Genomic DNA, 15,176 nt, shown 5'->3' with positions numbered 1-15,176 from the left:
GCACCTGCTGCACTATAGTCAGTTGATTAATATCAGATGCATAAATGAATAAGTGCATGGAAGACAGAGAGGGCAGTAGGTCACACAGCTAGTCAGAAGCCAAGCGAAGATACACATGCACATGCCAAACTGAGAATGTCTACCTCCTCCCATTTTCTCACCTTTTCTAAGGGCTATTGTGCAAGGCAAACAGTGGAGGGAAAAAAGAAACCAGGAATTCCCAGAGCCTTGGAATAAAGGTTGCCTAACTAAGACATATCATTGTAAATTTCAGCTTCTTAGTTCCGAGTGACCTTTAATGTGGGGAATGTAATTGCAAAGCTAGATTCTATCGGGGATTATAAAGCTCACATTTGCTTCTTAGCCCGACTTGTACAGTAATGCCAAAGGTTTGTCATAGCATTTTTGTATTAAAATGTGTGCATAGTTGAATGCTAAAGCACAGACTTTTGAGGGGAGAAAGAACATCCAAGATTATTCAGTCCATTTCCCTCGTTTCTTTAACAGCTTTATTGAGGTATAATTTACATACCATAAAATTCACCCATTTTAAGTGTACAATTCAATGATTTTCAATAAATTTATAGGGTTGTGCAACCATCACCACAATCCCATTTTAGAACATTTCATCTCACCATAAAATACCCTGTGCCCAGGCGCAGTTGATTCTTGTTCCCACCTCCAATCCCAGGCAATCACGAATCTGATTTCTATCTCTATAAATTTGCCTTTTCTTGACATTTCAGATGAATGGAATCATACAATGAATAGTCTTTTCCATCTGGCTTCTCTCATTTAATACAGTGTTTTTGAGCTTAATGCCTATTATAGGATATATCAGTAATTTGTTTCTTTTATTGCTGAGTTCTATTTTATTATATGGATACACCACATATTGTTTATTTGTTCACCAGTTGATAGACATTTAGATTGTTTTAATATTTTGCCTGTTATGAATAATACTGCTATTAGCATTTGCATACAAGTCTTTGTGTAGACATGTTTTTATTTCTTTGGGCTAGGTGAATACAGTTTTACATATACCTTTTTTTTTTTAAGTTTATTTATTTTGAGAGAGAGAGCACACATACATGTGTGTGAGTGGTGGAGGGGGAGAGAGGATCCCAAGCAGGCTCCATGCTGACACTGTGAGGCTCGATTTCACAATCCATGAAATCACGACCATAGCCAAAATCTAGTTGAACTCTTAACTGATAGAGCCACCCAGGAGCCCCCCCCCCCCATATTTACCTTTTTAAGGAACTTGAAAACTGTTTTCCAGAGTGGTTGCCCCATGATTTTGTTTTTTGTTTTTTGTTTTTTGTTTTTTTAACCTTTCCCACAGCAGGGTATGTCAGTTCTAGTTTTCTTGTGCCTGTGCCAGAACTTGCTGTTGTCTTTTTATTGATAGCTATTCTAGTGGGCGGTTGGGGAGTTTCTCATTCTGGTTGTCCTGGTTTTCATTCACATTTGCCCGATGACTAATGAGGTTGACCATCTTTTCATGAGTTTATTAGCCCCATGTATTTCATCTTTAGTGAAATGTCTAGTCAAATCTTTTGCCAATTTTTTAATTGAGTTGTTTGTCCTCTTGTTATTAAGTTGTAATAGGTCCTTATGTAGATTGCAGAAATGTCTTACCATACATATGATTTTCAAATATTTTCTCTCAACATGTAGCTTGTCTTGTCATTTGCTTAATAGTGTCTTCTGAAGCCCAACTTAAATATATATAATATATATTCAATGTATATGTTACATATTATCTATGTTGAATATATATATATATATATATATATATATATATATAGACATCCAATTCATCTCTTTTCCCCCATTAAAGGGTATTTTTGGTGTTGTGTTTTATACTTTTCCTAATCTAGCATCATGAAGATCTTCTCTTTTTTTCCTGGAAGTTCTATACTTTTACTATACTATACTTTTGGCTCTCACATTTAGGACTATAATCTGTTTTCTGTTCTTGTATATAATATGAATTTAAATTTGTATTTTTGTATGTGACTATTCAGGTGGCCCAACATCACTTGCTGAAAACATTACTCTTTGACCATCAGATTTTCTTGGATTCTTTGTTAAGAATCACTTGATCATAAATGTAATGGTTTATTTCTGTACTCTCATTTCTCCTCCCTTAGTCTATAAGTCTGTCCTATGCCAGCACCACACTGTGTTGATTTTCATATTGTGTTATCAGGAACTTTAAATCCTCCATTTTTCTTATTTTTTAAAATTGTTCTATTACAGATCCTTACATTTCCATATATATTTTAGTATCAGCTTGTTAGGTTTTGCAGAAAATCCCCGGGGATTCTCATAGAGATTACACAGAATTGCGATATGAACAGTATTGACTGTTCTAATCCATGAACATGAACATGTCTCCCCACTTATGTAGGTCTTCAACTTTTTCATCAATGTTTTGTACTATTTAATGTACAAGTATTTCACTTTACTAATGATAAATATACAGATGATTTTTGTGTATTTTGAATCAGGTGATCTTGTTGAAATTGTTTATCATAGTTGGGGGTCTGTGTATGTCTTTGTCAGTTTTTGTATCTGTGTGTATTCCTTACAGTTTTCTTTGTATAGGATCATGTCATCTGTAAATATAAGGCTTCACTCCTTTCCCTCCAATGCCTTTAATTAATTAGGCTTACTGGCTAAAATCTGTACTGCAATACTCTATTTTCACTGCCTAGAATCTCTAGTATAATGATGAGTAAATAACTTTGTGTTGTTCCTGCTTTTAGAGGGAGGGCATTATCTTTTACTCTTGAGTGCAGTGTTAACTTTAACATGTTTCATAGATGTCCTCATTGATTTAGAAAGCTTCTATTTCTGGTACTTTTTATCATGAATATGCATTTGATTTTGTCACGCTTTTTTCTAAATCTATTGGAATTATCATGTGATTTCTTCCATTTATTCTCAGTATATGCTGGATTGCATTAATTGATTTTCAGAGAGAAATCAACCTTGCATTCCTCGGATAAATCAATTAGTTATGATATATCATCTTTTTATATGTTGGTAGATTTAGTTTTCTAATATTTGGTTAAATATTTTGGGGTCTATATTCATGAATACTTAGGCTATAGTTTTATTTTATTATAATGTGTATTTCTCTGGTTTTGATATCAGGGTTTCATAGAATGAGTCAGGGTGCATTCCCTCCTCTGTTATTTTCTGGGCAAGTTTATGAAAAATCAGAATTATTACTCCTTAAATATTTGGTAGACTTCACCGGTGAAGCCACACAGGCTGGGCTTTTTTGAGGAAAGAATTTTAATTACTAATTCAGTTACTTCTTATGAGTACATTGAAATTTTCTATTTTTTCATGACTCAGTTTTGATAAATTGTGTATTTCTAGGAATTTTCCCATTTCATCTAAACTCTTAAGTTTTTTGGCATAAAGTTTTTTTATGGTATTTCTTTATAATTTTTAAAATTTTCTGTAGAGTCCGTAGTGATGTTTCCTTTTTCATTCTTGATTATGGTAATTTATGTTATCTCTTTGCCTCTTAGCCAGTGGAGGCACAGTTGCCAGTTGTGTTGATCTTTTCAAAAAGTCAACTTTTGTTTCATTGATTTTTCACTCTTGTTTTTATGTTGTCTGTCGCATTGATTTCTACTTTAATCTATATTCTTCTTTTTGCCTGTTTGGTGTTTAATTTCTTTCATTTTTCTTCTTCCTTAAAATGGAAACCTAGATTATTAATTTCAGAATTTTTTCTTTTCTATTATAGATGTTGAACATAGATGTTCACAACTATGAATTTTTCCAGCCACTCCTGAAATCTTTGGAGAGAGCTCTTTGTGCTGAGCTCCTCACAACACCATTCAAGAAGGCCCACACCACAATTTTTAAATGTGACAAAGTTGAGGCATGTAGAGGTTATTTTAGGTTGGGTTCTCTCAGAAGCCGACTCATAGGCCAAGGATTTGGAAGCAAGTGATTTATTAAGGGGATGCTCCTAGAAGAAACTAGTTCAAGAGAGAGAGAGGCTGGAAAGAGAAGGTTAAGAAGCCAAACGCAAGTGTGTTCCTCTAGGGGACTCTGGAGAGTGAATTTCACCTTGAATAAATGCCCCTTGAGACAAAGGAACAGGGTTTTTTCACTACTGTTCAAGACAGTCACTGGAAAAAACGATAGTCTAAGGCCAGATATAGGTGAAGGTTGGGGAAGAGCAGAACTTAAATTTTCTAGTCCTCTTTACCAGGACAGGAAGCACCAATAGTTTCAGAACAACTCTGAGGTGGTCCACAGTGTCCCCACTAATAGCAGAGTACACACGGCTGGCTAGTGGACACAGAACCAGAAAGAATGATTAAAAAACTGGTGGACACAGAACCAGGAAGAATGATTAAGAAATGTAATAACTGTTCTCTTTTGTGAGATTAAATTGTTTTATTAAACATTGTATTTACTGTTGATAAATTTTTTTGATGACTAAGGGCTTTACTGTCTTTATATGAATCAACCCTGATGCCAGGTGCTGCTTTCTGGGACCTTTCCCCATAGTCATTCTGGTCATCAGAAGGCCCTCTGGTAATCTAGGAAAATAGAGAAACCTAAGGAAGCACAGAGAATGCATAAGAAAGGACAAAGTTAACCTTGATGGGGAGTGCATTTACAATGTTCCTGTCGATTACTGTCAGGGCCATGAACAGCCAACATCTACATGTTCCTATAGACCACTCAGCCGAGTATCCTTTGGAAGAAAAGATATTAGCAGACCATGTAAGCATTAGTCAGTATGTTTGAGTTAAGACCTTCTGCCTTAAACTATTTTCATTGTGCCAATACTAAGGGCTTCTTAGTTGACAAGTTTGCTAAGTCACTAGACCTCCGGAATAAATATATTTGCTTTTGAGGAGGCTTTTGTATGTAATATTAAAACTGTATGTTTAAAACAATTAAGGGGCCCCTGGGTGGCTCAGTCGGTTAAGTGTCCGACTTCGGCTCAGGTCATGATCTCACAGTTCGTGGGTTCAAGCCCCACATAGGGCTCTGTGCTGACACGTAGCTCAGAGCCTGGAGCCTGTTTCAGATTCTGTGTCTTCCTCTCCGTCTGACCCTCCCCTGCTCACGCTGCCTCCCTCTCCCTCTTTCTCTCTCTCTCTCTCTCTCTCAGAAATAAATAAAACATTTAAACATTAAAAAAAAAAGTTAGATATAAGATAATTTTTTTAAACAACTGGATTATTTGGTAGGGTACATTACAGATGATGGCTCAATTTAGGGTGTGCTGAAAGTTGTGTATCCTTATGGATAAGACTGAGGGCTCAAGAGTCATACTGTCTGCATTCAAATAATTAGCTTCAGTGTTCAAATAGCAGTGTTGACGTAAGTAAGTTCCTGAGCCTCTCTGTGCTTTATTTCTCTTATTCTGTCAGAATAAGATAATAATATGTGTCTCTTAGAGTTATTTATTATGAAGGTCAAATTAGATAATGTGTTGAATGAGCTTAACAGGGTGTCTAGTAGGTAATAAGTGCTCATTAAGCATTTTCTTTTGGGTGAGGTAATCATTGCAGTGGGAGCTATGATAGAAATAAGGACAGAGAGCTATGGGAACAGAGGAAGGAGAAACTAGCTCTGGTTTGCAAGAGAAGTCTCCTCAGAAAGAGTAACATTTGATATGGGTCTAGATTGGATGAAGAATCCTCGAGATGCAGAAAAAGGAAAAAGGCATCTTGGGGAGATGGAACAGCATCTAGAATAGCATTGAAGCATGTAGTAAGAATTGAAATGAATATGAGTTTGAAATTCATTTTCTAAATTTTGCCAGACTTTTTTCTTTAATAAGTACTTAGTGAACGGCTGTTATGTGTTCAGCAGGATATTAGCTGAGGATGCAACAACCAAGTGGACAGTAAGATCTCAGACCTCATGAAGTTCACAGAGTATTAGGGAGCAGGAAGAATAATCAGACAAGACCTATATCACTTGTGATGAAAGCTATAAAAGAAATAAATCAACAGATGTAATAGACAATGACTCAAGAAAACTGGTAATTGTGAAGGAATGCTGTGGTGGATTGGAATGACCCAAAGTAACGATATTAAACAAAGTAAGAATGTTGGAGGGTATGTCCCTGCTAGGACAATGGTATAAATATTAGAATAACCTAGGTTTGTGGTTTCAGAGCTGCATATTAAGACCATCTGGATACCCCCGTTCTAAAAAAATCCTGATACTGGGGCCTTACAACTCGAGATTCTGATCTGGTTGGTCCAGGGTGGGGCCAAGAAAGAGCATTTCTTTTTTTAAGTTTGCTGGGAAATTAGAATGTACAGCTAGATTTGGGAATCACTGATCACGAGCAGCACACTTCTGACTCGGAGATGACTGTTCTCTGCCCTCACCTGAAAAATCAGTGACAGGGGCACCTGGTGGCTCAGTCAGTGAAGCGTCTGACTTCGGCTCAGGTCATGATCTCACGTTTGTGGGTTCGAGCCCCGCATCGGGCTCTGTGCTGACAGCCAGCTCAGAGCCTGGAGCCTGCTTTGGATTCTGTGTCTCCCTCTCTCTCTTACCCTCCCCTGCTCAGGCTGCCTCTCTCCCTTTCTCAGAAATAAATAAAAATTAAAAAATGAATTTTAAAAAAATTTTAAAAATCAGTGACCATCTCAAAAAATATTAGCTAACTGAATTCACTAAAAGGATTATGGTTTATCAAGTAGAATTCATTTCTGGCGTGCAAGGATTTGCAAGTAGAATTCATTTCTGGGGTGCAGCATACACAAATCAATAAATATGATACATCCATCCCATTAATAGAAGGAATGGGAAAAATCATATGTTCTTCTCAGTAGATACAGGAAAACCTTTTGACAAAATTTGGTAACCATTCATGATTTTTTAAAATGTCAGTGAATTGGCTATAGAAGGAACATGCCTCAACATAATAATATGACAAGCCCACAGCTAACATATTCAGTGGTGAAAAATTAAAAGGTTTTCCTCCAAAATCAGGAATAAAAAAAAGTGCCCACTCTCACACCTCTTATTCAGCATAGTACCAGAAGTCTTAGGCAGAGCAGTCAGACAATAAAAAGAAATAAAAGGTATCCAAATTGGAAAGGAAGAAGCAAAATTACCTGTTTGTAGAAGACATGATTTCATACAAAAGTATAATATCATATATAATATATGACATATATAATATATACTAACTTTATATGTTATATGATAAAATAAATTTTTAATAAAAAGTAAAGGATAATTTGATAAAGTTATAGGAAACAAACATAAAAATTGTTGCATTTCTATACACTAACAATTATCTGAGAAACAGAGAATACGTTCCCATTTACAATAGTGTCAAAAGAATAAAATACCTAGAAATAAATTTAACTAAGGAGATGAAAGACCACTACACTGAAAACTGTAAGACACTGATGAAAGAAACTGAAGAAGACACAAATAAATAGAAAGATATCCTGTGTTTATGGATCAGAAGAATGAATATTGTTAAAATGTCCATACTAACCAAAGATGTCTAGATTCAGTGTAATCCTTACCAAGATTCCAATGGCATTTTTACAAAAATAGGAAAAAAAATTCTAAAATTCACATGGAACCACAAAATATTTCAAAGAGCCCAAGAAACCCTAAAAAAGAAGAACAAAGCTGGAAGCATCACACGTCCTGATTTAAAACTATATTACAAAGTTACAGTAATCAAAACAGTATGGCAGGGATATAAAATCAGACACATTGACCAATGGAACAGAATTGAGGACCCAGAAATAAGTCCATGCATATATGGATATGTATGTATATGCATATATTTAAAACTAATATTTGACAAGGAAGCCAAGGATACTCAATGGGGAAATAATCTTTTTAATAAATGGTATTGGGAAAACTGAATATTCACATGTAAGTAAGTGAAAATGGACCCCTGTCTTGCACCACTCACAAAAAAATTAACTTGAAATGGATTAGAGATTTAATGTAAAACCTAAAACATAAACTCTTACAATAAAATGGGAAAAGTTCCTTTAATTTGGTGTTGGCAGTGATTTAATGGAAATGACATCAAAAACACAAGCAACAAAAGCAAAAATAAAGAAGTTGGACTATCCCAATCTAAAAAACTTTTCACTGCAAAAGAAACCATCAACAGAATGAAAACGCAGACTGCAAAATGGGAAATAACATTTGTAAAACACATCTCTGATAAGACGCTCATGTTCAAAATACATAGGGAAATCCTACAACTCACCAGCAGAACCTAAAATGAAATAATCTAAGAATGGAAAAAGGGCATGAATAGACAGTTTTCCCAGAAAGGTATTCATTTGGCCAACAGGTATGTGAAAAGGTACTCACCGTCATTAGTCATTAGGTAAATGCAAATCAAAACCACAATGAGCTATCACTTCATACCTATTAAAGTGGCTCTTATCAAAAACACAAAAGATACTGTGTTGGCAAGGATGTGAATAAAACAGGATTCTGTACACTGTTGGTAGAAATGTAAACTAGTGCCACCATTATGGAAAACAGTGTGGCAGTTTCTCAGAAAAATAAAAAATACAGCTAGCCTATGATCCAACATTCTCACTTTTGGTTATATATCCAAAGGAAATGAAATCAGTACCTCAAAGAGATTATCTGCACTACCAACTTCATGCGTTTTTGAAGTCTAGTAGATTTTTAAGAACTCCACAGTAAACTTGTGAGGCAACAAAAGTGCAAAAGACAAATAGTATCTTAATGGTATTCTGAAAATAGTTTTGATCTTGTAGGTTACCTGAATGGGTCTTGGGGACACTAAGTGGTTTCTACTCCCCACACTGGGCCACTGTCACTTTTCCTATCACATAGGGATGCCTGCCTTGCTCTGCGCTACCTGATGGCTTTAAGACTGAATTGTTCCTCCATGCCCATCATGGAGGAGGGCACTTGTGGGGATGAGCACTGGGTGTTATATGGAAACCAACTTGATAATAAACTATTAAAAAAAAAAAAGACTGAATTGTTTGGGAAGAAGCTGGAACAGAACAGTAGAGAAACCTTGAATTTTACTTTTTACATATTGAGGCTGGTTGTGGTGTTGATGTGTTAATTCTGAAATGCTTTTGTGTTTATTGTGTGAAAGAGTAAATGAGCAAAAAATACTGATATTGGAAACCAAGGTCTTCACTGTAGGAAAAAGGAGAATCAAATTCGCGATGGGGACGGTGAGGAAGAATCTTGTGTTAATGGATTTGAATTGGCAATGTCAGTATGGACTGATCATACGAATTTATGAAGCCTATTTATGGGAGAACATGGGCACAAATGTACCCCTCTCTGAATCTGGGCAGTCTTCCCCTGTGAACTATAGCATCCTGTCTGTCTGTCACCTGACTTCATTATTCTGATTGGATAATAGTGCCTTGCTGGAGATCTCTTCCCCAGATATAAAAAGGAGTCATAGGATTTGCTAGTGATTGATGGATGGCTAATAGGCCCCTGGTCCTTCATAGAAGAGCATGAATTATCATCCAGGCCATTGATATGAGGCCCTGGTAGTGGGTCCTCTCCTACCTGCAGAGGAATTCCTGCATGTCTTGCTCTTCAGGGTTTCTGAAACAACTGTCCTCTGTGAGCTGAGGTCTTGGGACATGAAGCTAGAGTACAGTGTTCTAGTCTCAAGACACTGAAACTGGAGGATTGAAGTTACCGGCAAGACTGAGTCTGAAAAGTTAGGGAGAGAGGGCTGGGGGTGCAGTCACTACAGCAAAGAGGATGAATAAGGGATCTTGAAGGTAAACTGGAGTGAGGCAACCAAAGACAGGGAGGCAAAAGAAAGTACAAACTCCCCTTGATCTTTTAAGTTGAGGTGAAGCTGCTTTCAGGCCCCTGCAAGAAGAGACCCTCAGGATAACTTATGCAAAAAATATGGCCTTAATTGTCCATCTTCCCACTGGAAGAAATAGAGGGGATGTCACAGGATGGGGAAATGTGGGAGTAAATGCTGTATGTGGTGAGGTGAGCCTCTTAAGTTATTCTTCTCTTATACCATCAGGATTTTTCTACTAAAAAAGTAATCCCTTCTGTTTACAAACGCTCCGGAATATATTGCAGTCACTTCTTTTGCACTAGAGATATGACTTTCAGGGAGTTCTCATTTAGGTATGATTTTGTCATTAGCATCAAGCCATAAATAGCTTAGATAAAGATGTTTCTAAGAGAAGGACCATGAGAATGAAGTTACCCCAAGAAACACAAAGAAACTGTCTTGTCCCCCCATCCCACTCCTGCTTCCTCAATTGTGTGTATCAGGGAAAGGACACTTGCACAGCTTACACGTGCCATTCTTCCCCTTAATCAGAGTCCCCTGATCTTTAAGAGAGGCTGAGTCCACTGGCAAAAGGATTTACACGACAAAATTGTTTATGGCTTCCTGGCTGCAGTTGCACATTTGCCTCTGAATAGAGAAGCTGCAGGCACAGTAGGCCTGAGGGTGGTTCTGGCTCTACTTTTGGCACATTTAATCCCAATTGTTCGTGAACTATATGTTTACAACATGGTTTAACCCACCCCCTCATTATCCTCCCCCCCCCCAAAACAATCCTTTGCCAGGCTTTGTGATTCCAGAAGAAACGGAGTGCAATGGAGCTAAGCAGTTCAGAATGCCAAGTAAAAAATACTTAGAAGATCCTTTGTACGTTTTGTTGGCTTATGGAAAAAGAAGGGCGGTGGAGGAAGAAAAGGACACTGAACCGTGAATGAGAAGTCTGGCTTTCTGCTTTTGCCACAGTTTGACACAGGGCACTCAGCCTGTCAGCTTCAGTGTCTTTATCTGTAATCTGGTTGAGTTTGTAAGCTGCTGAGTTTGGTTGAACTGACAAGTGAGTCTTCAATGGTGAGGTTGATGGCGGGATCCCAGCCTGACCCCTGGAGACATGTTTTGCCTCCCTCTGTAGCCTGTGGCTGCATTCATAGTCAGAGCCCAGTGAAGACCCACTGCTTAGCTGTCTATAACCTCAGAATCTCATGCCAGTCATGGGTGGTACTCAGGCCAGCGTGGTGCCTCTTCATGATCCATCCCTTCATAGTTGGGCCAAGGACAACAGAAAGTGATTCTGGAAATGGGATCTGCCCCCCTTGAAGCTCCCAAGCCTTTGGATTCTCAATTTAGAGGGAAAAGGTAACAGAAGGACTCAGGGGTGGCGCAGGAGTTTTCAACTTAGAAACAAGGACAGAGGTCTTCTCGTGTGGACAGGATTAACCCAAGAGTAGTTAGGGATAGATTGCACATCAGAGGAAAGCAGGGACTCACAGGTCTTTGCAAACCCTTTTCCTAGAGGTAGGCCTGTTAGTGCCTACTCACCTAGTCAGGAGAACGTGCGGGCTGTATAGGCTGAGTGCCTCCAAGCCCAATTCAGTCTTGTAGGTCCTACTGCAAGCCTCCACAGGGGGACCCAAGAGACTGTTGCTTCTTCACTCTTCATTGCCTTTTGCCTTTTTCCTTATAGATTAGAGTTGCATGAGTCAGACCCTCAACAAACAGTCCTGAGCACTCTAGCAAAATTCAGGTAAAGAGTTTTACTTGAGACTGCTGTTACATGTAAAGCATTGGAGATCTTGAAAACTGTTATAGACATGCCTCCTCTAGGTTTGGGTCTTGGGTCTTTGTGATGTCTTTCAGAGACTATTTTGAGCTTAGCTTGATAAAAATAGTGGCTGTGCCATTGAGAAGGACCCCAGAGTTGAGGAGGGAATATGCCCTGAAGTCATAATTTAATTTAGGCATTTATTGACTTAAATTTTTTAATATATATTCTAATGTTTGTTTTGAGAGAGGCAGAATGCAAGCAGGGGAGGGTCAGAGAGAGAAGGAGACAATCCCAAGCAGGACCTGCACTCACAGTGCAGGGCCCAGTGCAGGATTCGAACTCACAAACCATAAAATCATGACCTGAGCCAATATCAGTTTGGAGGCTTAACTGACTGAGCCACTCAGGCACCCCAGACTTCAGTTTTATGAATACATATACATGTCACACACACATATACTTTGGGATCTTAGACACACTCAGATGTCATACACATTTAGGTGTCCACACACATTCATCTGATGTTGCACTCACTCATTCAAAGAGTATATGTGTTTGCTTAGTTTTTAGACACCCAGGTCCTACAGATGCTCATTTGGACATTGTGGATACTCAGATATAGTCTGCCCTACCAGAGAGGTTGGCCACATTCACTCATATGGCACTCACATGCACTCTGGGTTGTTGAGTTCTCATTCAGGTGTGCCCATCAGAGAGTACCCATGCTCATTGAGCTATTATTGCTCACCTCCACTCAAGGTATCACTCTCTTCCAAGTATGGCAAACATTCATATGTGTATTTCTTTCCCATCTGCATTTCTGACCATCCCCATGCTCAAGGAGATTCAGGGGAAGACTTGCCATATTGTGTCATGTTTCCTTGGGTTAGTCCCTCTATACCCTTTTATTTTAATGAAGTAGTCCCGTGCCTCTATCTTTACCCAAATTAGGCTTAACCAAATGTCCTTAGATGGACTGCTTGATTGAAATATGATAGCTCTTGCCACATTTTCATAAACCATGTGCTACCTCACTATGCCATCTTTAGAAGATTGGTTTGGGGCCACTGCTGAAATCACCTTATTAATTCACAAAAATTTCCTGGGGGCACTCTTTAGGCAATTGGTGTTTTGTCTTAGATCATGAGTCCTAGAAATCTCTGCAATAAAGATCTTCTAAAAGAAGAGCATTTAGAAATACAAAATGTGGGCATTCAAACAGATAGTAAAATGCCATCCATATTCACAACCTTTAGGATAACTTTTATAAAAGGAGCCTACACATCTGGCCCACAGCTGGTGTTCAATAAAAGCTTGATCATTTCTGTTCACACACTGGTGCCTTCTTACTTCCAAGTTGAAGGGAATGGTACACAATCACTAGACAGGATCTCAGAGTATTCACTGTTTATCTTGATTAGGGATTCTGTATCCAGTCATATTTAGTTTCATGCTTACTTTCAGTTTTAACTCAATTTAATTTGGATTACTTGAACAAGCATTCACTGATGACTTTATGGGTATCAGGTAACCTACTGGGCAATGTGGGATTGGGGTAAGTGATACGGAAATAACTAAGCTGCAATTCCCAGTGTCCAAAAAGTTAACAGTCTAACCAAAGAAACAGTAGTCCTGTGCTCATAGTCTTGCAATCCCAAGAAGATATCCATTAGTGAGTTGTAGGGGAGCTAAGGTTGGGGGAAATTCATTCACAGTGGGGGGGGGGGGGCGTCTAGACAGGCTTCACTGAGGAGATGAAAGATAGACTCAGCCTTTAGGGAAAGGCTTCCCAGGCAGAAGTAGATAGAAGGCATTTCATGTGGAGGAAGCATGAACTGACAGTGGCCTGGAGTAGAATCCCAAGGATGTTTATGCAATGGCAGGGGGTATGAATATATTAGAATGAGGGGTTCAAACTAAGAATTTCCAAAGTACAGACTGGAAGCCAGGCACAAGTGTCCTCAATGCCAGGATGAAAAGTTTAGATTATATCATTAGGATAACAGGTTATGAAAGAGCTTGAAGAGAAACACTGTCAATATGTTTAGGAAGATCAGTGAGTTAACTAGTTAGTTGATCAGGTAAGTTAGAGGTAAAGACAACAGTTTAATCCAGGAAAGAGGTAGAGAAGTGCCCAACCTCAGCATTATCAATGAAGAAGGAAAAAGAGGAAGGGCAGATACAGAGTGCTGATTTCAACAGGGCTTTCTTTTTTAATGTTTTTTTTGTAAATTTATTTCTGAGAGAGAGAGAGAGGGAGATACATAATCCGAAACAGGCTCCAGGCTCTGAGCTGGCAGTCAGCACAGAGCCTGATGCAGGGCTCAAACCCATGAACCATGAGATCATGACCTGAGCCGAAGTTGGACATTTAACCAACTGAGCCACCCGGGCACCCCATCAACAGGGCTTTCTGATTATAGGGGCATAGTGAGATCTAAGGAGGTAAGAATTGAAGTGAGTCCCAGATCCAATATCTGGTGTCTTGATGGGCAATACTACCCTTCACTAAGGAAAGAAAGGTAGAAGGAAGAAGAGGCAGGTTTGTAGGGGTTGGGACCAAGTTACATTTTGGATATATCCAGTGTGATCTGGCTTTGGGACATGTAAATGGAGATTGATTTCTACACAGCAGTGAGTTTATGATTCTAAAGCTTAGGAGGGAGGTTCAGTTGTAGACAGAAGTGGAAATAAATAACAAGTTCATTCCTCCAGATCATTGCTCATCTGCTTCTCTTTTCTGTCCAGTGTTTATCAGCTGGTTGTCAAGGAGGAGCGACTTCAGAAATCACGGAGGGCAGCTGATATCATTGAATGCTTTTCGGTGCCTGTGAGCTATAGGAATGCCTCCAGCCTTGATTCTCTACACTACTTTGCTGCTGAATTGAAGCCTGCCAACCTGCCTGTCACCCAGCCATTTACAGTGGGTGACAACAAGACATACAATGGATACTGGAACCCTCCTCTTTCCCCTCTGAAGAGCTACAGCATCTACTTCCAGGCACTCAGCAAAGCAAATGGAGTAAGTATGGCCACATGGAGGCCATTTCTTGCCTTGTTTGTATTTTCCCATTCTCAAATGAAAAGTAGCATGGCTTTAGAGCAGAGGTTGACAAACTAAGGCCTGTGGACCAAATCCAGCCCCATGACTGATAAATACACACACACACACTTTTTTTTTCTAATACAGCAGTGCCTTTTCATTTACTTGGTCTAAGGCTACTTTTGATGCTACTCCAGTGCAGTTGAGTAGTTTAGACTTTATTCCACATAAAACCTAAAATATTTACTATATGACCCTTTACAGAAAAAAATTTGCAGACCTCAATATTAATAGATAAAAAAGGTCTTTCAGATCACCTTTGGGCACATTGCATGCCCATCTGAGGATTAATTTCCTCATCCACAAAATAATACCTATAGATTTGTTATCTGAATGCACTAAGCATGTTATAGTTAATCAGTGAATACTAACTCTTTTATTATTACCAGTAGTTACATTGTAAAATATTCTCCTCTCCCAAAGACAAGGTAAACTTTTTTAGTATCAGATATTTCTTTGGTCCAGATAGGACACCAGTCATAACATCG

The 15,176-nt window shown here is 38.6% G+C and overlaps 1 protein-coding gene across 1 annotated transcript in view; it reads left to right on the top strand.

Moving 5' to 3' along the window:
- The window catches only part of PTPRT (protein tyrosine phosphatase receptor type T), an 803,437-nt gene that overhangs the window by 561,809 nt on the left and 226,452 nt on the right, over nt 1–15,176 (top strand). The window contains exon 15 of the mRNA XM_039227066.1: nt 14,334–14,607. Coding sequence (XP_039082997.1) covers nt 14,334–14,607 — 274 coding nt within the window. The remainder of the gene's footprint in view (nt 1–14,333; nt 14,608–15,176) is intronic.

This window comes from Hyaena hyaena, unplaced genomic scaffold, assembly GCF_003009895.1.
Source record: "Hyaena hyaena isolate Hyena2069 unplaced genomic scaffold, ASM300989v1 scaffold_25, whole genome shotgun sequence".
In the NCBI taxonomy this organism is placed as follows: domain Eukaryota; kingdom Metazoa; phylum Chordata; class Mammalia; order Carnivora; family Hyaenidae; genus Hyaena; species Hyaena hyaena.
The sequence above is the reverse complement of the archived record's forward strand: the minus strand, read 5'-3'. Positions and strand labels throughout refer to the sequence as shown.